General features: G+C 34.0%; 2 protein-coding genes across 10 annotated transcripts in view; one reads left to right on the top strand and one right to left on the bottom strand.

Moving 5' to 3' along the window:
- Positions 1-16762, bottom strand: part of LOC126717305 (putative disease resistance protein RGA4) — a 45355-nt gene extending 28593 nt beyond the window's left edge. Inside the window, exons 1-8 of one of the 7 annotated variants that reach the window (XM_050418864.1) lie at positions 12957-16762; positions 12623-12832; positions 12365-12447; positions 11172-11245; positions 10950-11058; positions 10035-10138; positions 9898-9963; positions 9401-9778 (exon numbers count right to left, since the gene is read on the bottom strand). In XM_050418864.1, the coding sequence (XP_050274821.1) occupies positions 14347-16494 (2148 nt within the window). In that variant the 5' untranslated portion in view covers positions 16495-16762 and the 3' untranslated portion in view covers positions 9401-9778; positions 9898-9963; positions 10035-10138; ... (3 more) ...; positions 12623-12832; positions 12957-14346. Of the gene's footprint in view, positions 1-9400; positions 9779-9892; positions 9964-10034; positions 10139-10949; positions 11059-11171; positions 11246-12364; positions 12448-12622; positions 12833-12956 lie in introns of those variants that run through there. The other 6 variants (XM_050418865.1, XM_050418861.1, XM_050418867.1 and 3 more) reach the window with 6 other exon arrangements.
- Positions 1-24678, top strand: part of LOC126717304 (ribonucleases P/MRP protein subunit POP1) — a 38614-nt gene extending 13936 nt beyond the window's left edge. Inside the window, exons 2-11 of one of the 3 annotated variants that reach the window (XM_050418860.1) lie at positions 19313-19582; positions 20156-20252; positions 20460-20567; positions 20648-20878; positions 21293-21411; positions 21490-22011; positions 22742-22850; positions 22937-23526; positions 23939-24106; positions 24214-24678. In XM_050418860.1, the coding sequence (XP_050274817.1) occupies positions 19313-19582; positions 20156-20252; positions 20460-20567; positions 20648-20878; positions 21293-21411; positions 21490-22011; positions 22742-22850; positions 22937-23526; positions 23939-24106; positions 24214-24409 (2410 nt within the window). In that variant the 3' untranslated portion in view covers positions 24410-24678. Of the gene's footprint in view, positions 1-18985; positions 19583-20155; positions 20253-20459; positions 20568-20647; positions 20879-21292; positions 21412-21489; positions 22012-22741; positions 22851-22936; positions 23527-23938; positions 24107-24213 lie in introns of those variants that run through there. The other 2 variants (XM_050418858.1, XM_050418859.1) reach the window with 2 other exon arrangements.
- The last annotated feature ends 258 nt before the right edge of the window (positions 24679-24936 follow it).

Genomic DNA, 24936 nt, shown 5'->3' with positions numbered 1-24936 from the left:
GAATAGGAGAGGAGGAGGTTTCTTACGCTGGTTTCAGTTCGCTAATAATCGGGATTTTGTTTTTTTGTTTTGGAGGAAGGAGATGGTCTGCATTTTGTTTGTCAAGGGTGGAGATCTGGGATTTGGGGAGCCGGTTTGGCCTTTAGCATAGTTTCGTGAAAGGGAAAGGCAGAGTCGGGATTTCAAAAAGTTTTATTACGTTTTTTTTTTTTTTTTTAATATTATGCTGACATGGAAATTTGTGGGAGCTTCAAAAGCTTCGGTTTTATATGTATATATAGATTAGGAGAGATGCTACGCCCACAACATTTTTACAATATTTTCACAATAAATCATAAATTGTTAGTTATTATTGGTTTAAATTTAAACCTAATACTAAGATTACTTTTTTGCCCCAACAATAACAACCAGTAATAATTTACCACTTATGATTTGGTGTAAAAATATTGTAGACATATCATTTCTCAGTAATTAGAGATTATAAGCTTTATATAAAAAGGAGGAGAGAGAAACTCACTTTTCATTAATTAATAGGATTACCGAAATTATTTTCCCAAGCCCACAAAACAAATATTTTGTTTCGATCGAACCCATTACGAAGGGCTATACACCCTAAGAGCATCCCCATCAGTATGTGCAAAAAATTTTCCATTTTGCACATCTAAAACCTACTTTTTCTATTTTACACACCAATTTTTACAAAACACCCACATCAGTTTGTCTATTATACACATTTATTCAAATAAAATATTCATTTCTTTAACATTGTCATCTCTCTCACAAACCCAACACAACCCACACAGCCACCATCTCTCTCAAGATCTAAGCCTTTGGCCTCCCACTGTGCAACAAGATCGACACCGGAATCCACACAAGCCGATCACACCAGAATCCCAAAGAAAACCAATAAAAAAGAAGAAGAAGAGAAACAAACCCAATAAAAAAAAAAAAACCAAAAAACCCCAAAGAACAACCAAAAAACCAGCTCCATAATCACCGATACCACCGACCCACACCCACAATCACTATCATGTCAACCTCAAGCTCAACCAAAAATGGATCAAAACCCACGAGATTCTAGGATTTCTTATTCTTCTTCTTCTACTACTACTCCTTATAATACGACGTCGTCTTCGTCTTCTAAGTCTTCATCTTCGTCTACGTGGTGGTCTAATTTCTGCTCTTCGGCGCTCAAAACAAAACCTCAAGTTTCTCCATTGGAGAACTCCGTTTGTGTTGTAGGCGATGGACTCGTCTGGCGACTTGGCTTGCTCGACCTCGTTCTCATCGGCGGCGGTGGCAATTGGCGGAAACTAGAGGAAGAAAGATTGATGAGATGAGAGAAAGAGAGAGCAGTGCGCTTGAGAGAGTCTTTGATGAAATGAGAAAAAGAGAGGGAGGTGAAAGTCAGGTACAGAGAGGAGAGAGAAAAAATTATTGAGGTATTATATGCACATGTTACAGTAGTCGTGCATATTTGCACGGTTACTGTAGCAATTGTGCATTTATACACAAGTTGACACCCACTAATATGGGTGTTTTTTTGCTCAAAATGTGTAAAATTAGTTACTTTTTCCATTTTGCACATTTATGCACATACTGATGGGGATGCTCTAAGAACCAACCAGTAGAGTCTATTGCATAGCTTGTTCAATATACATAGAAACTAAATAGATTTATTTTAAATTAGCAGATATTTCAAGTTTTCAAAGTAGTTCTTTGTTGAACAAAGTTTCTTTTCAAACTAGTTTAGAGAGAAACTCTACAAACTCCTCATATATCTCTATATTGAGTGTGAATTTTGAAAATCTAACCGTTAAATTGCATGTTCTTATTATATTCTTTATGCATGTAAAATTTTAAGAACATCAAAGATCAATTGCTATCTCATCAAACAAATGTTAAAATTTCAAATTTTTATAATCTAAAATTGTGTATAAAAGTAAGCTTATTGATCGAATGGTAAATAATATCCAATTTGAACGAAATTTGATATGCATATTAAGAATATAAGAAACATGAAATTCAATGGTTAGATTTTTAAAATTCACACCAAAAAAAGAGATATATGAGAAGTTTGAAAAGTTTCTCTCCAAACTAGTTTGGAGAGAAACTTTGTTCTTTGTTTATTGTAGCAAACAAAGAGAGAGAAAAAAAAGAATACTAATCATTTACAATAACTATCAACCCAAGTTGGCCAAAGAATTCGATGCGTGACATGGTAAATTATTTATTTATTTTTTATTTCAACTCAATGGAATTGTTAGATTATTTCAATAAAGCAAAATAATTCAAAAGATTTAACTCAATTTTTTTTTTGTATTTTATTTTTAATTCCCATTTATTTTTGTTAGAAACCTTTGAATTTGATGTAGTTCATTTTCTTGCTTTACTATATATTTTTTTACAATTTTTTTTTTTAACTGGAGCTAAGGGGAAATTTTTTGGTTAGTTTCGTATTAATAGTATATGATTCTTGATAATTTTATTTGTTGCAAAAGCTAATATGGGAGCAAGATTTAAGAAAATAAATGGTTGAAATATCTGTAAAACAAAAAAGTTCATAGTTTTGAGGTCAAATTAGAGTTCAACTATGATGATGTCAAAATTAATTAATATTAACTAAATAAATAATAATAATAATAATTTTGTAAAAAGTAGCAACCTTAATTTAAAAAGTATCAACAAATATTTGAATATTTTACAAGCATATTACATGAATTAAAAAAAGAAGATAATATAGTTAATATAATATATATATATATATACACACACGATAGATTCTAAGCTATATTAAGTTATTAACACAACAACAATATGAGAAAATATGAGAAGAGAGATGTGTACTTCAATAATTACTTTCTTAATTATTCAGCTGAAAAAAGAACTTTCTTAATGAAAATACTATTTTTGTGGTGGGTTTGGGTGAATGCTTAACTAGCCGTAGACGCAATGCACGGGATTTAAGGAAAAAAAAAAAACTAGTGTTAAATAACCCAACTTTACAATCTTGGTATCTTGCCTTAAGTGCGTGCAACATGATTATCATAATCTATATCTATATCTATATTCTATATATTACTAAAAGCTGAAGCGTAGCATTTATTGTTGCTGAGCCCTTGTTACGCTACCTCATCGCCACGTCATTCGCCAAATATTTATTATTTATTCCTTTTTCTTATAAAAAAAAAATATATATATATATATATATATAAATAGATTATTGACTTTACATATTCATCTTTGTCGATTTTAACATCTATATATATTTCTTTTTTATTTCCAATTTTCCTATAATTTTTTTTACATTCACTGTTGTGGGTACATGAGCACCTCACACCGCCGGGATTTGTCCGCTTTGGGGAGCCAGTCCCGCACGGTTTTGTCCTCGTCCCCGAGTGTGGTTGGGGGATTTTTGCCATGAAGTGATTGACACCTAGGCTCACCTTTGTCCCACATCGGTTAGAGAACCCTCCCACTCAAGGCTTATAAGCTTCTGGAGCAACCAAGAGTGTACCACTACTACACATGTGTAGTAGTGGTACACTCTTGGTTGCTCCAGAAGCTTATAAGCCTTGAGTGGGAGGGTTCTCTAACCGATGTGGGACAAAGGTGAGCCTAGGTGTCAATCACTTCATGGCAAAAATCCCCCAACCACACTCGGGGACGAGGACAAAACCGTGCGGGACTGGCTCCCCAAAGCGGACAAATCCCGGCGGTGTGAGGTGCTCATGTACCCACAACATTCATAAGACAAATAAGTAATATTAAATCATAATCAAACATAAATGAATATTGAGTTTCTCAGTTAATGGATATATATATATATATATATATATGAAATTAATATACTTAAACTTTTTGTTAGAGTTCAATATTCTAGCAAGTCTTTATCTAAATTATGTTTAGCCCATTTGATTACCCAATACTTTTTTATTATGCCCAACCCATTTAGTATTTATGAAATAAAAAAAAAAAAAAAAAAAATATATATATATATATATATATATATATATACAAAAATTGGAAGAGGGGCCGACATTGGTTTGATTGCCCATTAAAAAATTGATCAGGTACAAACACAAGCCCAAGCCAATTTAAGAAAGAAATAAGTGGTTAAGAGCATCCACACCAGCTTGTGTAAATTTATTATCTATTTTACACGGAAAAAGCTACTTTTTCTATTTTACACTATCACATTTTTAAAACACCCACATCAGTTCATCTATTTTACAAATCTATTCTAATTAAATAATATTATTTGTTATTTTTTTATTATTAGTTATTAAAACAGTTTTTCTCTCATTTCTCACCCGTTTCTCTCATTTCAGCAAAGTCACCCTTTTCTCTCTTTCAGCTCAGTCACCCTTTTCTCTCTTTCCCTCACTCACTCCCAGCTGGCTGTCCCCGCCGATCCAGCTCACTCCTAGCTCGCCGCCGCCTCTGCCTCAGCCACCAGTCGAATCGGCCTCCTTTCGCTTTCGCTCTCCCTCTCTCCTCCACAACCGACCCTTCGCCTCCCACCTCCAACCGACGATAGCAGTGGAAGATCCGGCAGCAATGGAAGACCCGACGGTAGCAGTGGCAGCAGATCGGGCGGCAGATCCGGCTCCGTTGGTATGGGTTTTCCGGTAGGTGTGTACTGTTTTTGGGTTTGGTTTCCCGGTGATTTTTAATTGATTTTGAGTTGGGTTGATTTTTGGGTTTTTGTTGATTTTGGGTTGGGTTGATTTTTGGGTTTCTGTTGATTTTGGGATATTTTTCTATGTTAGGTTGCGGTGTTTGGTGGTGACGCTGGGTTTGGTGGTTGGGTTTGTTGTAGTTTGGTGGTGGCGGTGGCGGTGGCACTTGGATATTCTTCTTCCTTGCCACATTAGTTTGTTGCAGTTTGATTGAGGAGAGAGAAACAAATAATAAAAAATTATTTACACATTGAACAGTAACCGTGTATATATGCACGGTTACTGTTCCTTTCCACATCCGGGTGTATATTTTACACATCTTTACACCCACTGATGTGGGTGTTTTTTTGCCTAAAATGTGTAAAACTTGCATCTTTTCTATTTTAGAGGACTTTACATGAGTTGATGGGAATGCTCTAAAGGCTTGCAAGCATTTGGTACACTATAAAGCGGATGACAGCTAAGCTTGCTTAAGCATTGGTTTGTCCGTCCATCATCTACAACAACTTGACCTTCACTGTAATAGATAAGCAAAGAAGACCTGCAGAAATGGCGAAAACGCAGCGAGAGCGAGAGAGACAGAGACAGAGAAGAAGAGTAAGAAGAAATAGCGATGCCATCTCATGGTTTGACAGCATCTCATGGTGGTTGAAGCTTCAACAATGGCTGTAAGTACCAAAAAAAAAAATCTCTGATTTGAACCTGTGATAGGGCAGTTTCACTGATTTTCTTGCATAGGGTGGTTTTATGGGTTAAAAGAATAATTTTGGTGAACAATTCACGATTAACCCGGTAGGACTGTGCGGTCCGGTCCAGGTTTCAAAATCATGTTTACAGATTGTTCAAGCACTTCTTTAATGTTGACAATATTTTGGTTTGGAGGTTGAAGGGCTTTGATTCTAAAAGCTTTTGTTTTTTGTTTTTTGTTTTTGTTTTTTGGTCTGTTTGTTTGCTAAGAAGCCCACAACAGATATCCATGGCTTCAAATCTGATAATTTCGTGGGGGCTCCTTTGTGGGAAGGATTGGATTCTGCATTGGCATAGGTAAGGCTAATAGGCTCTTTATCTATGGAGGAAGAGAGATTGCAGATATATATAGAAAACATAAAGTAGTGGGTGTTCTATTTCCAATAGGCAACAATTGAACGTTTTGAAAAACCTCTTGATCGAGAATAGGAAGAATCACCACTAATCAAGATAGATTTGAAGGTCTGAATTAATGCTTAATTAATTGAAAGAATAGCAAAATATTAATTACAAAAGGAAGGGATAAATGGATAATGTGTACCTAATAAGGACTCTGATTTTATATATATAAGTATAGTGGCAATTGAACAGGTATGAAGGAGTGATTCTATTAGATGAGGAGAGGAAGAGACCTAGGAGGGAAGAGAGAGAGTTTTGAGTTAGAAAGCTAAAGTTGTGAAGCTTTGAAAGCGTGAAAGATAGGAAGACAGTTAGAAAGCTGAAGTTGTGAAGCTTTGTAAGCCTGAAAGACAGTAAGACAGAGAGGGCTTAGCATTAAAGACAATTTAGCTTGAAAGACAATTTAGCTTGGTTGGGGCTTTACGGTTGACAACATTAACTGTAATATATAAAGATTGAGCTTTAAAGTAGAGATAGGGCTGGAAACTTTCTTTTTAATAGTATTTTAAAATTATGAAAAAAAATTTAGAAAAAAGAAGGGTAATGACGTGGATACTAACGTGGCTCGATGTGAGCGTAGCAACATTAAAATCCACCAAAACATTGAGAGAAATAAAGATCCACCAAAACATAGAGAGAGAGAGAGAGAGAGAGAGAGAGAGAGAGAGAGAGAGAGAGAGAGAGCCTTTTTGTGAGAGAAAACTATGCAAAGAATGGAAAAGAGTGACAAATTTATAGTAAGAGGGAAGGGATAAGAAGAGACAAATAAAGGAAGATGAAGAGAAGGATGAATAGAAATATTAAAGTAGAGGGTAGTGGGGAGATGAAAAGGTGAGGGAAGAAGAAAGGTTGAAGAAAATGTAAATATTTAAAAAAAATAAGTGAATGTAAAAAAAAATTATAGGAAAATTGGAAATAAAAAAGAAATATATATAGATGTTAAAATCGACAAAGATGAATATGTAAAGTCAATAATCTATATATATATATATATATATATATATATATGTAAAAAAAAATAGGAGTAAATATTAATTATATATAGATATTAAAACCGATAAAGATGAATATGTAAAGTCAATAATCTATATATATATTTGTAAAAAAAATAGGAATAAATATTAATTATGTGGCGAATGACGTGGTGATGAGGTGGCGCAACAGGAGCTCAGCAGCTATAAATGCCACGCTTCAGCTTTTAGTAATATATTGATCTACTATCTTTAATTTTTTATAATGTAATCGGATAAAATTTAACAATCAAAGAGCAAAATAATAATAATAATAATAATAACTTAAAACACAAAACTAAATTGTATCAACATAAATTAGAGTTCTTAAAAATACAAAATTTTATCAACCTAAAGCGGAGATGCAATAAAAAATAAAAATCCACCAAAACATTGAGAGAGATAAAGATCCACCAAAACATTGAGAGAGAGAGAGAGAGAGCGAGAGAGAGAGAGAGAGAGAGAGAGAGAGAGAACCTTTTTGTGAGAGAAAACTATGCAAAGAATGGAAAAGAGTGACAAATTTATAGTAAGAGGGAAGGGATAAGAAGAGACAAATAAAGGAAGATGAAGAGAATGATGAATAGCAATATTAAAGTAGAGGGTAGTGGGGAGATGAAAAGGTGAGGGAAGAAAAAAGGTTAAAGAAAATGTAAATATTTAAAAAAATAAGTGAATGTAAAAAAAAAAAATTATAGGAAAATTGGAAATAAAAAAGAAATATATATAGATGTTAAAATCGACAAAGATGAATATGTAGAGTCAATAATCTATTTATATATATATATATATATATATATTTGTAAAAAAAATAGGAATAAATATTAATTATATATAGATATTAAAACCGACAAAGATGAATATGTAAAGTCAATAATCTATATATATATATATATATATATATATATATATATTTGTAAAAAAAATAGGAATAAATATTAATTATGTGGCGAATGACGTGGTGATAAGGTGGCGCAACAGCTTGCGCATGATAATTATTTTTATGGTAGTTTTATTAAATTTTTTTATACAATTTAAGCTAATTTAATAAAGAGTAATGTATTTTGTAATTATATTTTTATTCATTATAAGAATAATCATAAATGTAATATAGAAACAATCATAAATCATAAATTTAATAATTTTTGTCGTACTAAAATGAAAAAAAAAATACAATTTTTCTCAAAAATTCAAAAGGCAATTTCACGAAAATATTTATTTTTTAATAAAAGTTATTTATAACATTTTGTGAATCATTAAAAAGAAAATAAAATTTAGAAATTATTCTTTTAGTTTTAAACAAACTTTCTCAAACTTATTTTTTCTGCCTACAATCCAAAACACTGAAAAAAGTAACTAAAAAAATTAATAAAAATTAACTATGATTAATTGGATCAATTAGGAAAAAAAATGTTATTTATAATCTACTAAGGTTATTTTCTTTGCTAAAATTGTAATTTCATCCACCTAAAACATATTATCAAATAATCAATTATTAGCAAAATCTAAGAATTAAATTTCTATATATGCATTGTTATAAAATAATAATAATAATAATTAAAGTAAAATTGCGAAAGATAAAATTTGTCTCTCATCCAATAACTTTTGTTTAGCCAACCTTTGCTTTTCTCTAAATAAATTGCATTATAGAGTACTTTTAATACTATTAAGAGTACTTTGTCCACCACAAAGGATTAAAAAATAAACAAAAATGATTAAAGTCTCATAGTTTAACATCTAAATTGAGCACTATAAAAATCATGCTATCAAATTACAGTAACTACCAAATTAAATTATCCAAATCATGCTATGTATTAGAATAATATTATATTTTTATATTTAATCCTTTATAACACAATAGGATAACATTTAACAATCAAAGAGAGAGAGAGAGAGAGAGAGAGAGAAAACTGAATTGCATTAACCTAAAGTAGATTAAAGAATATAAAAAATTATCAACCTAAAGCGAAGATGCAAGAAAAATAAAAAATAAAAATCCACTCAAAAATTGTGTGTGTGTGTGTGAGAGAGAGAGAGAGAGAACCTTTTTTTTGTAAGAGAAAACTATGCATGGAATGAATGAGATAGTGACAAATTTATAGTAAGAGAGTGTGAATAAGAAGAGACAAAAATAGAGGAAGATGAAGGGAAAGATGAAGAATGATATTAATGTAGAGAGTAGTGGGGAGATGAGAAGGTGAGAGAATGAGAGAATGAGAAAGGTTAGAGAAGTAGTGGGGAGATGAAAAGGTAAGGGAGGGAGAAAGGTTGGAGAAGTGTAAATATGAAATAAAAAAAAATTATAAATAATTATAAGAAAATGAAAAGAAAAAAAAAAAAAAAAGATGATGATGTGGACGTTGACGTGGCTCAACGTGAGCGTAGCAGCATTAAACGCTACGCTTCAGCTTTTAGTAATATATTGATTGATAAGCAATGTATTTACACTATCCGTTAGACATTTCTTCTTCTTTAGGTTAAGCTTTTCAAGTTCTTTGCCAACATCATCATTTGAAATTGTAGTACATATCAATATCTCAAAAGATTCTTCATTTTTGTTCATATCTCTTTAAGCCAGGAAAAAACTAAAAGCAGTCAAGTATCTCAATTAGAAACTAACCCAAAATCCAAGCAAAAGAATTTCCAAATACCAATATAGCAACCAAGTTACTATGAGTTGCCAACTTACCATTAGGAAAACATAATCAAAGAACCATTATCAGTTAATAATGGATGCATTCCTAAGCAATTGAATCGAAATTTGCCCTTCGAAAGTGACGAGCAAGTTCCTCCTGTCATAATTGGTTTGTTCCCATCCTTCTCAAACAGCTCATACGCGCGCCTTGCATGTTGTTCCCCGCTCTTCCTTCCTTCCAGCTGATGCACACTCATGGCAGCCTCAAAAAATTCTTCAAAATCCAATTCCTGCATTGGATAAAACTAATATGCAACATACACAAGTAGACAATCAGTTGAAGTAACTTTTTTTTTTTTTTTTTTTTAAATTAAGGCAATCAGTTACAAAAAACAGAGATTTGACTTTTGACAACGTACCGTACCATGTTGGCATAATCTAGGTCCCGTGAATCCTTCATTGAATCAGTGGAGTTCTTTATCACACCCTACTAGATCCACCAAAATTTATAAGCTCAAGAGTATTAAAATAATAGACAATAAGATTAGAAAAACATCTTACCATTTAAGTTTTGCATAGAGTGAACCTCTTATGCCAGGCCTTAATAGTGTGAATTGTTCCCACCAATAAGCTAACTGAGCTACAGTTAATGCCTTTGCAAGAGCCTGTTAACAATGGCAAAAGTCACATATTTACTCCTCCCATATATCCAATATGCACATCAAGGATGTTATATAAACAGTAATAACTCAATTCATGCCTCCAGAGTTCAGTATATAAATTAGTAAGAAATTTTGGATGATTTCTACTCGAATTTACTCTATTCAGCTAGAAGTTCTCAAGAGAATTTTTTTAATGGAATGGGAGGGGACTGTGTTGCTCAGAAAATTAATAGGTAGGGAAGACAGAAGTATATTTTAGGTGGTCCTGTCCAATCTGACAATATGTTGGTTAGACCAACCAATCAAATTCCCTTACCTAAAATATATTGCAAGAGAGATTTAGAATGGAAAATGCAACTTTAAATGAATGCGATGAGAATCTTATAATCCTCATAAGGTTCCCATCATCTGATATGTAATTTCCTGCAATCTCATAAATAATTCCCATCATCTTCTTCTTCAGGTTAAGTTTTTCAAATTCTTTGCCAACAACATTATCTAAAATTGTAGAACACATCAACATCTTGAAAGATTCTTCATTTTTGTTTGTATCCTTTGAAGCCAGGAAAAACTTAAAAGGTACCTCAATTAGAAATTAACCCAAAATCTGAGCACAAGAATTTCTAAATACCAATACAGCAACCAAGTAATCGTGAGATGCCATGAGGAATGCTTAATCATAGAACCATTATCAGTTAATAGTGGATGCATTTCTAAGCAATTGAATTGAAATTTGCCATTTGAAAGTGACGAGCAAGCTCCTATCATATCAGTTGGTTTCCATCCTTCTCATGTATGTAGGTCATTGGCACACCTTGCATGTTATTTTTTGCTCTCCATTCCTTCCAGCTGATGCACACTTATGGCAGCCTCAAAATTCTTCAAAATCCAATTTTCTATATTGGATAGAAATAATATGCAACCTACACAAATAGATAATCAGCTGCCACTCTTATCCTTAATATTTTTAGAAAGTTAAATTTTAAATAAGGCAGACAATTACATTAAATGGAAGTACGATTTTTGACAGCATTACCATGTTGGCATAATCTAGGAGGGCCCATAAGGCCATAAATCCTTCATTGAATTGGTGGGGTTCTTTATCACACCCTGCTAGATTAGATCCACCAATATTTATAATTGATCAAGAGTAATAAAATAAGAGGGGATAAGACTTAAAATTCTGAATAGAGATGAATCCAGTAATGCTTGGTCTTAATACTGTGAATTGTTCTCACCGATCAGCTAACTGAGCTACAGTAATGTCTTTGCAAAAGCCTTTCACAACTGCAAAATTTCACATATTCACAAATCCCAATATCTCCAATGTTCACATCAAGGATATTATATAAAATTATTTCTATGCATGGCTCTAGGTTTAATAATATCCTTTAGTTACAAATTCCAAATGGTTTCTACCCATTTTTACTCTATCCTGCTATAAGTTCTCGAGATTTTTTATTTTTTATTTTTTAATTATAACTTTTGTGTTTTATTTTTTATTAAAAAAAAAAAAGGAATGGTAGGGGGTTTGTGTTGCTCAGAAAATTAATAGGTTGGGAAGACATACATATTTTAGGTGGTCCTGTCCAATCTTACAATACGTTGGTTAGGTGTGCTAATTAAGTAATATCTACTTTCCTATTTTGAATAACCTTAGAAGCTTCAAGCTTATAAGAAAAATTGGCTGGCCAGATTAACCTTGATAAACTGGCATTAAATATGAAATTCCATGACTCTAAAATATATTGAGAGAGACTTTTAGAACATAAATTGCAATTATAAGTGAATGTGATGAGAATGTTTTTTAAAATATGCTCGAATCCTGTAATTGTCATACTAATCTTATAATCTGATAAATAATTTCCTGCAATCTTATAAATACACCTCACAGCTTCAAATCAATGCAATCAGAATATATAGGAAAAGAATGAGGTGATGATATCAGAGGTTTGAACCTTTTCTTTCGAGAATTTGTAGTAATAAAGGATCAAACATAACATAAAGTAACATTTAGGATTGCAGAACATAACACTGCAGATGATGTAACCTTGTGCTAATTCTACCATACTTTATAAGATGTAAAGTAAATCTCTAGCAAATAATCAGTTAATTTTGGATGTGTGCCTCTAACAGCCTAAGCAACTGCATCAAAATTTACCATTTGAAAGTAATGAACATATAATTATATAAGGCAAGTTCCTCTATCATAATCGGTTTGGACCAAACCTTCTCAAACAGCTAATGAGCATGCCTTGCATGTTGTTCCCAGCTCTCCATTCCTTCCAGCTGATGCAGAAATGTGAGCCGCACTAAATTTTTCAAAATCCAATATTCAATATTGAATAGAACTAATACACAACATTCACAGGTGACAGGTAGACAATTAGTTGCCACTCCTATTATCATATTATTTTAGGAAGTCAATTTAAAAAAATAAGGTAATCATTTCTAACAAACAGGAAATATGAATTTTGTTAGCATTACCATGTTAGCATAGGGCCTGTGAATCCTTCATTGAATCGATGGAGTTCTTTTTCACAACCTGCTAGATCCACCACTATTAATATCGTCTCAAGAGTATTAGCATAAGTAAAGATAAAATTTGAGAAATATCTGACCATCTTAAAGTTTAGCAAAGTTTGAATTGTTCTTGCAAAAAAGATAACTAGCTACCATTGATGTCTCTGCAAGAGCCTATCACAATGAAAAACCTTAACAAATTTACTCCTCCCAATATAGCTATAATTGACTCTAAAGATATTAAAAGGGGAAACAATTTCTCTCTGAGTGCCTAGAAAGTGGATGTTGAAGTACTTACCCAAAGACGTGGAAGCATGTTGGTTGCTGAACAAGAATTTAATCCTTAACCATAATATCGAAAAAATGGGATGTGAGCAGTCTTAGGCCAATCCTCACCAATTCTCTCCTGGCATCTTTCCTTCAAGTGGGGACAATTATTGATTCTCAGGCTTTGTAAAGAGGTGAGGTGGTGCATTCCTTCAGAAAGTGACGACAAATTAGGACATTCGTTAATTTCAAGCCTTTGAAGTGATGTGAGGTCGCTGATCCCTTCGGGAAGTGATTTCAAATTGGGACATCTAAAAATTTCAATGTTTTGAAGAGATGTGAGTTTATTGATCCCTTCGGGAAGTGATGTCAAATTGGGGCATTCATTAATTTTAAGCCTTTGAAGTGATGTGAAATTGCCATCCACTCCGGTAATGTAATCAAGTGGGGAACATTTGAAATCTTAATCACTTGCAAAGTGGTAACACATTGTGTGCCATTATCACTCTCATTACCAAACAGATCAACCTCCTCGCATTCCCAAATCTCTAGCCTCTTAAGGGAAGTGAGATGTGTAAATCGGGACAGAGATTTTAGTCTAGGACATGCCCAAATCTTTAGATATTCAAGAGAAGTCAAGTTTTGCAGCCATTCCTCTGGCAGAGACTCTATGTCCTGCATCTGAATCAAAGAAATATACTTTAATTTGGAGAGAGGAGGGGAGGAAGGAAGCAAAGAGGCTCCTGTCATATTCATTGTCGTTGTCATTGTTTGTTGTAATGGCTTCAAGCTTGCATTACTCAGTACTAGCTTATCTTCAAGAGAAGGAAATATCGGCATGCAAGTCAAGTTACTGCAATTCGAGATATGCAAATAAGAAAGACAAGGAAAGGATGGCAGATTTTGATGACTTGATGTTGATGTTGTTATTGCCACTTTGTTGTGATCATTATCAAAATTGACCTTGACAATATCCGTCCTCCACCATCCTTTTAGATTAGGGCAATCTAAAAGTTGTAGTGACTCTAAGGATGGGAAAAATGTTGTTGATGATGACGCCAATAAATCAGAAACCTCATTAGTGATTTCCCTGTCAGATATGTATTCTAGATCCATCATACTTCGAAGATCAAGATATCGAAGAGAGGGGAGTTGATACAATGGTGGTAGATGTTGAACCTTAGATTTCCATATTTTTAGATTAACAAGACCTGTTAGGGAAGGAAGCCAACTCGAAAATCTCACACCCATATACCCTTCCACATGCAAAAATTTTAAAGCATGGTGTGGCTGGAGACCTTCTAACAAGTTTTCCTCATCACAAACGTCTACGCCATCATTACCCTCCCAATTCCAACTTAATTTCAAATTTCTAAGATTCTGCTTGTCTTTCAAATTTGCAGCTTTGGCTTCTACTGCATTCACCCCTTCCAAATTTTTAACACATAGTTCTCTCTCACATTGTTTAGCTTGTTCAATTCGAATAGTCCTCCAGAATGATTGGAGGAGAAAGCTGCAGGGTCCTTGCTCACAACGAAGAGCGGTAACATCTGAAGAGAAGTCAATTGCCCTAATCCACATGGCATGTGAGTCAAACTGTCACAACAATATATATTAAGATGCTTGAGGTTGACCAACTTTTGAACGTCTCGTGGCAATTCTTTAAGCTTCCGACATCCAGAGAGCTTTAATGTTTGCAAATTCAACAGCCTAATAATAAAATTAGGGAGAACTTCAATGTCATTTTTGGAAAGATCAAGGTACTTTAGATATGTCAACTTGTCTATACAATTCGGTGTTGTCGTAATTCTTAAGCCGTGTAGGTCTAACACACGCAAGCATTTAAAGCTAGTAATAAGTTTTTTGAGTGTAGATTCTTCTTCTCCTTTCTTATTATAGAACTGGTGATTGGACGTCAAAATAAGTGTACGTATCTTCTTTGCTTTAACTAATGGGCTTAAATTCTTCTCAAAGAATGAAGCATTGTAAAATGGAAATGACAAATGACGAACTTCTTCGTTAATATTTGTTGCATTGGAATTAACAAGTGTGCAATCGATCCTTGAGACTGATTGTGCAAGATCATGGATTAAATCATGCATTTTAAGAGTTATATTCCCTAAGCGATCTTCTCTGACTTCTTGGAAGAGGGATCGCCAAAGTAGATCCATGCAATACTCATTAGCAACTTCCTCTAATTGTACCTTTTCATCTGATGATTGGATAAATCCTTGTGCTATCCATAGTTGTATTAATGCTAACTTTGAAATCTCATAATCTTTAGGAAATAATGAACAATAAGCAAAGCAACACTTTAAATGTGATGAGAGATGATCATAACTCAATTTTAGAATTGGTAAAATACCATTACCATTTTCTCCTTGAGTTACATTTGTAATTTCATTATCCTTGATATAAGACCATTCATCCTTTGTTTTTTTGAAGTATAATACTCTTCCTATCACCTTTATAGCAAGAGGCACTCCTTGACATTTTTGTACAATGTCCATTCCAATCGCTTCAATGTTAGGATCAATGGTATCTTGCCCTTTTTGAAATGCCATTTGCTTAAATAAAGACCAAGATTGGTTAATTGACAGGCCTTCTAGAAAATAGGGTGAGACTGTGCTGGTAATTTCTGCAACCAATTTGGTCCGTGTAGTTATCACCACTTTGCTTCCCTTTGCGCCACCCATCAATAGTCTTTTTAAGTTACACCACAATTCCTCATTGCTGTTCCATACATCATCCAACACAAGTAAGTACTTCTTTTGGTTGAGTTCTTTGCGAAGTTTATTTTGCAAATGATCCATATCAAGGATTTCAGGTTTCATACTGGTTGCAGATCCAATTATCTTTTCAGCAATTGTTTTCACATCAAAGACATCAGAGACACATATCCACATCTTCAACTCAAAATAACTCCTCACTTTCTCATCATTGTATACATATTGAGCAAGTGTGGTCTTCCCCAACCCTCCGATTCCCACTACGGATATGAACGAGACATTCTCTTCCACATCTATGTTCAATAATAATTCTATGATCATTTTCTTATCCTCTTCTCTCCCAACAACTTCTTCTTCTCGTACGAATGAGTGAGTTTGGTCCCTCTCCCTCACCTTTGTTTGTAAAGGATGCTCTATCAATTGGAATTTGTTCCTATCATTTGCGGTTGCATCAAGTCTCTCCCTTATGCCCTTTATTTTGTGAGCCATTTTAAAATGAAAAGCAATTTGGTTTGAGCTCGAAAAGAAAGTGCGTACCTTGTTAACAATTTTCTCACCACCCATCACCTTTCGTCGCAAGTCTTCAGTAGAGAAATCACTCAACAAATCATCAGCGTCATATACTGCATCTCTGAGCTTCTTGAGCCAGTCCCTGGCTTGATGATTCTTGTCTTGCTGCTCCTCTGCGTCTTGAAGTACAGCTTGAATAGTGGAAACAGTGTTCTTCAATTTTTCGAGCTCATCTTTGACACCCCAGATAGATCCGATCACTTCGAAAGTTGTGGAGCTCAATTTTTCAATGATCTTTCGTGCAAGACCAAACGGGATTGCTTCAGCCATTTCTTCTTGGTGGGTGAAAGAAAACGCTGAAAGATAGATCACAAGAAAGCTAGCTGAAATGCGAAATGTGGGAGAAGGAATAAGTTTGAATTTGCACCACGCTGACCAAATTAAGGAAGGTTCAGCTTTACCAATTTTCGTAGTGCTTCCACAGCTCTATCATGATTCGGTGTGACTAAAAGCTTCACCACTCAATCATGAGTCAAGAAAGACTCAAGACTCCGCGTGAAGAGGGGACTCTTTTGTTAGACTTAGACAACACATGATGTTGTTATTCAACTAAAATGGTCGAGTATTTTGACCTCGACACAAACGTTTCACACCTAGAGACTAGAGAAGAAAGCAATATTAAGTGTAACTCTTCTTAACATTATTTTATCTTTTTTCAAACAAAACAAAGTTTTGTGGGTCTTACTTAACACCCATACTATTTTTTTCTTGCCACATATTCTCAAGCACTGAAACTTTTTTTTCCTGGGTGCTTTTCTTAGGGCAATTTGTTCCTCAAATAAGGTATTCCCACATAATCATAATAAAAAAAAAAATATTTAGGTCATTGTATATCAAACTAAAACCTTAGCGTTTCCTAACCTTTTTCTCTTCTACTTTAACTTTTTCATAATTTTAATTTTGAAACACTTTATTTTTACCATAGAACCAATTTTTAACTACTTACTACTTAAAAAATAGAGTAAAAAATACTGAATTCTGCATAGATGAAAATACAACTTTATAATTCTTTTATATTGATTTATTTTCTCAATTTATTTTAAGGAATAAAATTACATGATTAAATTCTATATATTTAGAATAATCTCTTAAATTGATTGTTATTAACTATGATTTTTATTTATTTATTTATTTTAATAATATGAAATATATACTTATAATCAATTGAGATTATGGAGAAGCCAAATTATAATAATGATTTAGATTCAAATTCTAAACAAACTCATATCGAGGTGTATTTTACTAATCTTCCAATTGTACAAATTAAATTATTTATGAAAAAATAAATTAGAGTTTATATTATATTAGATTTTGTACGACAATTGCATTAATAGTATATAATTCTATATCTATTTTGTTATTAACATCGATTAATAATATTTATATTAATTTTATTTTCAATCTTGTCATTTAATTTTGCCCCCCCTAAACTGAAATCCTGGCTCCGCCATTGCAGGTATATATTGTAAACCATTCTATTTTATAGCAATGGATAAGAGTTCGATGCTTAAGAAAATGATATATATGGAATATATTAATGGAGTTAAACAATTCGTGAAATTTGTGACTCAAACAACACACCAAGGAAGGATTCCATGTCCGTGTATACAAAATTGTTAATGTTGTATGGATCACCTATTTTCATTTAGGATTGTTAAGGGTTATCAACCTTGAGCTTTTTCATGGTAAATCAACATCTACAATGACTTCCATTGAAACTCTAAATAGTCATGTCCAAAAAACCTCAAATGAATATGATATACTATTTCAGAATCATGAGATGTTGCATGACTTATTCCGCATGCATTATATGACGTTAGAACTAGTGGAAGAAGACCTTAGTGTGCAACAAGCTGCACAAGATTCTAATGAAGATGCAAAACAATTTTACAACTCCATATATTGAAGAATAAATTTTTTTTAAAAAATCATATTATGTCAAATTTTTTTTGTGCATTGCATGAATTGCCGACTATATATATATATATAAACACATTCAAATGCCCAAATAGAAAATATTGAATGACATGTTAAGCTTAATGCCTAAACTCTTTTTTCTTTTTTAATTAATAAATAAAATGATAGGAGGGGGCGACCTGTGTAGTTTTTTTATTTAGACGTTACCATAGTAGCATTCTACTCGTTGGGTTTAAGTTTACAAGCAGAAGAATTACGAATTAATGAGCCTTAGTTATTATCCTAGCCAATTAGCATTAAGCTGAGGGAATTAATTTTTTCCAAACTCATCTTATTGCAGGATTCAAACTTGGGTCCTCTGCTCCCAAGTGGATTGAGAGTTAGAGTACTGACCACTAGCCCACTACCCTCAATGTATGCCTAAATTCTATTTACTTATTTGGGCTTAGAACCCAATAATTCTACAAAAAAGACCCATTCTCAGGCCAGATTTCAAGATCAACAAAAACCCTAAGCTAGACTAAACGGCCCGCAGTCAAGTCCATCTAAAAGACTTGCAAATCAAACCAGGCTTTGATGACACACACATTTATCTTGGGTAAATGACCCGTACGAATTAGACATCCCTCCTGGGCTAGATCTCTTGGTTTCATTTTCAAGCCCAATTCAAAGTCTTTCATTATTATGACCCCTACGATACGAATTCAACACACCGACGTTGTCCATTTATGTCATGTCTAAACGACAAGCCGTTTTTCTTAAGGTATAAAAACGACATCGCAATAGAGAGAGTTCACAGGGGTTTTAGTAAACCTTAAATCTTTGTTCGAAAAGCAAAGAAGACACAGCCTCTCTCTCTCTTTCTTGTTCTGATCTCTGATTTCAAACCCTACCAAATACTCTCTCAATTCACCTTTTTTTTTTTTTTTTTTGTTCTCTATCTGAAACTGAAAAACAATGCAACTATTTACATCATAGTATTTACCTTTTCACTTACCTACGCTACGATGTCTTCAACAACAAAAACGAATGTTGTTTTGCCTCCACGCAAAATCAATCTCCAGAAGTTTCGAGAATCTCGAGGCCCAGAGCTCGAATCACTTCACTCCTTAGTATCAACTCGGCTGAACAACGATTTCCGGTCTCGCAGGAACAAGAGACGAAGAACAACCTCGTACGACAATCAAGCTGCCAAGAAGAACAAGAAGAGGAGACGCAGGAATGAGACCGGTGCTTGTTTGGAGAAAGATAAAGAGGAGAAGGAGGTTAAGGTTGTTCCTCGGCGCATTCGGAGGAGAATTGAGCTTCGGATGAATCAGGAAAAAGGGTTTTCGAGTTCTGGAGATGGGACTAAGAGGCTTAGAACACATGTTTGGTATGCGAAGCGCTTCGCTATGACTAAGCTTTGGGGGTTTTATCTTCCTCTTGGTTTGCAAGGAAGGTACAATACAAAAATAAAGTGTTACTATTATGATCTCTGTTTTATTGCTTAAAAAAATTATGACTTGTTAAGATTGTGTTTGAATGAGCTTTGTTTTCTTTATGTTGTGTAAAGAGTGTTGCGGTATATGAAAAAAAATGTGAGGTTTTGAAAATTTGTGTGTAAGCAAATAGATAGAATGAGCTAGAAACTGAAACAAATGGACCCTGAGAGATTTTTCAAAGTCCAATGATCAATAAATTTGAACTTACTAAAATAAATGGTTGAAGGAATTTTGAAAATTGAAATCAATACTAAATTTCACATGTCTATTTCTGTCAATAAAGAATGGAAAAATTAATGAGTCAATTTAGTGCAAGGTAAGTGTGACATTCGAAAAATCGGGGGTAAACTGATGTTGACTGGCCCTATATTTTATGGTTGGTCGGATTGTCTGGAAAGGTGTGAATTGGATAATGGACTGAGTACAAATGTGTGTTTTGAAGATTTTTAGTCTTAAGCTATATATGGAGAATGGTGTATGTGCCTTATACTATTTAATTGTTGACAATGGTTTTTAAATGTTTTGTGTAGAGGAAGGGGTTCAAGGGCACTCCTCAAGTGGTTCAAACAGGAAGTTCTCGTACATGATGCAAGTTATCATATTTCTGTCCAATTAGAGGGTACGGAGGTAGGCATTCTCTCTTCTTGTTACAAACTTTTTGATTCTAAACCCATTTCATTCACATTTGTTAAATAATAGGATTGAGGAAGCAGATCTTTAACGAATAGTTGAAATAATTATTTCCAGTGCCACTGGCCGAATAAAAAAGTCAAGCAATTTTTTTAAAATTCTATTATGATCAATGTAATCTGATCTTGTGTTGTATGCTTCCAGGATTCTTTAATATCGGTTCTAAAAACTCTGATGGTGCCTTCCCCTTCAGATCTTTCTGAAACTTCTTCTCGCTCTATTATTTCGGGTGCCATGTATGGAAGCGCTATGGTAGGTTATCTCATTAAGTGATCACTTATGAACAGAGATTATATAAGGATTTAGATATATGAATTCCTTGTTCTTTGCAGCTTCATCATGTTGGAGCACCGCTTTCTCAGCCAATTGCTCCAGTGACCTATATGTGGCGACCTGTTTGCCAGCAGAATAGAGATAGTGATGTTATGGACCATGATGGTGATGGCTGTGACAAGCCAGAGAACATCGTGTCCAGTTCTTCCTCTCGCCAGATGTGGGTGTGGATACATGTTTCTGCTTTTAGTGAGGGATTTGATGCTCTAAAATTTGCCTGCCAGAAGGAGGTATGCATTCTAAATTTGGTTCTCTAACAGAATCATATTTCTTTTTATCTTTTGAAGCTTAGTAGGCTTAAACTTCCAACCTCAAATGAGGTGTCATATGTGGGAAGTCTTGTTACTCTAAAGCTGCATTAAAATTTTCTGGAACCTACCCTATAAGTGAATGATAATCTCAAGGGATCCTTCCATTATAATTTAAGAAAAAGACATTGTTGTTGATGTTATAGTTTTCTTTGTAGTTGCATTAGATATATGTCATGTGTCCAATGTGATACTAAGTTGTTTTTATGTCTTTTGGTAATAGGTTTCAATTGCCTAGAGTATTAGATAGTAGAATAGAGAAACAGCTGGTGCTTAGATCACTCCTCACATACTCTTGTAACGTTTATTTTCCCCCTTCATGTGTTCTATCTTCAGATGGATGAGAGGGGCATTTTGATCAATTGTGTTTCGCTTGAAGGTCAACTTGCAAAATTAGAAGTATTAGGATTAAAGGCATTTCAACATCTTCAGAAGATATTACATCCTGTTACTTGGTGAGTTATTTAATAGTAGAAATGTCTTACTAAGTGAAGAAGTGCAAGATGGCTAATTGGTGTTGACTGGCTTTACAGTTCTTCAGAGAACCCTTGGCAATTGAGGAAGCATTCAGCTGTAGACTCTGACCATGACTTCCAATTGAAGAAGTCTTCTGTACTTGAAAATGAGGAGAATTTTTCTTCTCATGCAATCGTGTCTCTTAGAGTCAAGGATCCTCGCATAATGCCTGAGAAAAGGTTCGCAGATGTTCCAGAGTCACTTTCTACTGGTATGCTCAGCGTATCAGAAGCTGAAGCTAAAGAGGATGTTGCATTAGCAGAAATACTAGACAAGAACGAGGAGTTGTTATCTGGGACAAAACCTGGAGGAAATAGCATTATTTATGATAACAAGGATTTATGGGATAGTAGCAGTGGAGTAAGTCCCCCTATGGAAGAGCATGTATTGTGTATGGAAAAAAATGTTCTGCGTATGGATAAGTTCTGCCTTGATGCTTCAAATTCAGGAATGCTGAACACTTCAACCAAGGTGCAGTGCTCAAGATCTTGCCCTATTCTGCTTTTAAAAAATAATGATCCAAAGGGATTGCATATAGGGTAACTCCTTTTATCCTAGTAAAATCTCCAATTTTGTCTTACTCGAATAAAGCTAATTCTTACAATTGGGAACCTGATTCTTAATTTACATATAACACATGCATAATTATCCATGGTGACTTACTGTTATTGTCGATTGATTAGGCACCATTGTGTTTATGCCTCAGAAGAGTAAAATTGTCAGTTATGAAAATTCTGATTTAATAAATGGCTTTGGCTGTGGACGAGAGTTAGTACGACAAATAGTGCAAATTTTAGATCCTAAGAATCTGTGATTAGCCTTTTCTTCAGTACGTGCATGGCCTTCCATCAGTGGAAATTTATTTTTGAGAATTCAATTAGATTTATGTTAAGAATACAATTAGATTTATGACACTAATGTTTCAGATAAAGAAAAGCAATTTGTCTTTCATGGTTGTTTCCATTTGATATATTTTTTTTTAGGTAACTTCCATTTTGATATCTAATTAACATTTAAAATGAAGAGAAGCATCTTGATTTCTTGAATTTTTATTGCAAAATTTAAAATTATGATGGTCCATAAGATAGCTGATAAATCTGTTAAATAGTTTTCAGGAGAAAGCAGATTGTAAATTTATTAGTAACATTTGTTTTGTGGATGCTGACTAGATGGCAAAATATATTGTTTTGAGATGCATGGAGAATCTAACTGTCAGATTTTTTTTGTAATGTTTAGTATCTTATAAGTATTTGTTTTATTTCCTTTCAGATGGTCCATTATACTTCCCTTAAGTTGGGTCAGGGTCTTTTGGGCTCCTCTTATCTCTAAGGGAGCTCATGCAATAGGTTTGAGAGAGAAGCATTGGGTTGCAAGTGAAGTAAGCCTTTCAGCACCTTACAAAGTTACAACTATTGTATTCATTAATGGTTTTTCAAGCATTGAATGAAATTTTATCTCTTGCAGATGGGGATGCCCTTTTTTCCTTCAGAATTTCCTGATTGCAATGCTTACTCATTCTTTATGGCAAATGAAGCTGCTGTCTCTAATAAAAAAGTAGAACGTTCCCCTCCTGATGTCAGACCATGGAGAGTTCCCATTCCACCCCCATGGGACACCATCTGCCATGCTTTCAACGAAGGACCCACTAGAGTAGGAAATAGTCAAATTAACAACGAGGAGAAAATGTTTAATGGGAATTCGTTGTCCAGCTCTGATTCTGGAAATTGTAGTACATCATCATTTGTTCATCATGGTAATACATTTGACGGAGTTGTAGCAAGGACACACTTTGTGCTGACTGATTTCTTGAGAGAAATCCAAGGTGATCATTTGCTTCTATTTTCTCAACTGCCTGACAAGAAGACGAGTATATTCAAGTTATTGAAAGATGAAAGCAAGTTTGGCCCCAGTATGAATGGTATTGCCCACTTTAGTTATGGTCGGAAACTATGTTTTCTTAGAATTCTTCTAAATGCTTACAAGGAAGGCGTTTTCGAAGAGGGGGCAGTTGTATGTGCTCCTCAACTTACTGATATATCATTGTTGATTTCAAGGTAGTTAAATCTTGAAACTTTTATTTTAGGTTAATGAGTTCTTCCCTTACTTACCAAGGGTTCCATTCATTTAGAATTTTTAAGCTTCTCTTTTTACTTTTTTGTTCCTTTTTTTTTTTTCTTGAATTGGCAATTACAAAACTTCTAATTTAGGAAAATGATAGATGAATTGCAAGGGTTCTCAAACAACTTTTTGTGTGAATATTTAATGAAATGTGTATGCTTTGGTGCATTAGAAAGGTGAAATCTGACATGAAAAATCATAAGATATGTTGGATTATCTTGTTCTTATGAAAATTCTATTCTCTCAAATGCAAACTTTGTTAATGTCAAGTTCTTCTTTACTTTGTGCCTAATATGGTTTGAATACCCTTGATTAATATTTTGATTTTGATTTTTGTTATTGTTGCAGGTCAGGAACTGACGAGGGTGGACTTCAAATGCCTCAATCTGCTGTGAGATTGTATTTCAAAGAACAATCTCCTGCTAAGTGGGAACTCCACAAACCAGAAGATGCTATTGCAAGGGAATGTCATCGGTGGCCAATTGGCTTTGTTACAACTGGATTTGTTCGAGGGAGGTTAGTATACACGTCTTTGATTACATAGCAACTATGTACATCTATGGTCTTCCATTGTTTCGTTTTACTTTTGTTCATAATCTCAATATTGGATATGATGTGTGTAGCAAGAAGCCAGTAGCAGGGGCTTTATGTGAGGCAGTCTTACTTGCTCGTCTTAGAGAGGAGCAGTGGAATAATATGCCTAAAAAGCGGAGGAAGGAGATCTATGTCCTGGTTAGGAATCTAAGATCTTCATCATATAGACTTGCCCTTGCAACCATTGTGCTGGAACAACAGGAAGAAGATGTGGAATTTATGTGAGATGCCGCAACTCCTGTATTTTTTGTACATGTTAATGAGAAAATGAGATCTGCTCAATTTATTTTTTGCTATTTTTTTTATCCCTTAAATTTAATTTATTTGTTGGACATTGTACACAATTGGCTACTCTTTCTTCCACCCAGTTAAGGAGAGAGAGAGAGAGAGAGTCCATAGTAGAAGAAAACATGCTTCTCTTGAACTTTTTCTTTAATTATTTTTTATGTATAGGGGAAAAAAAGTGCAGAATGATGATTATCTCATTGACTCCATGTTTATGGTGTAGAAGAAATCAGGAAAATAAACGTTGTCATCTGGTTAGAAATTAGAACTACACCTCATTTGAGTTAAACCCCCCGTTAATTAATGTTTTTATCAAACCTTTCTTTTGTCTCTGCCGGCCCATGGCCCCCACCATCTGCTCCTGCCATTGCCTTCACCACCAATGTTAAATCTCTACCAATGCTGCCACAACTGTTGTCAGCACCACAATCTGTTGATATGACCTCTATTGCCACCAGCCCACTGCC

The sequence above is a fragment of the Quercus robur genome, chromosome 3 (genome assembly GCF_932294415.1).
Source record: "Quercus robur chromosome 3, dhQueRobu3.1, whole genome shotgun sequence".
In the NCBI taxonomy this organism is placed as follows: domain Eukaryota; kingdom Viridiplantae; phylum Streptophyta; class Magnoliopsida; order Fagales; family Fagaceae; genus Quercus; species Quercus robur.
This window is presented reverse-complemented; position numbering and strand designations above follow the sequence as displayed.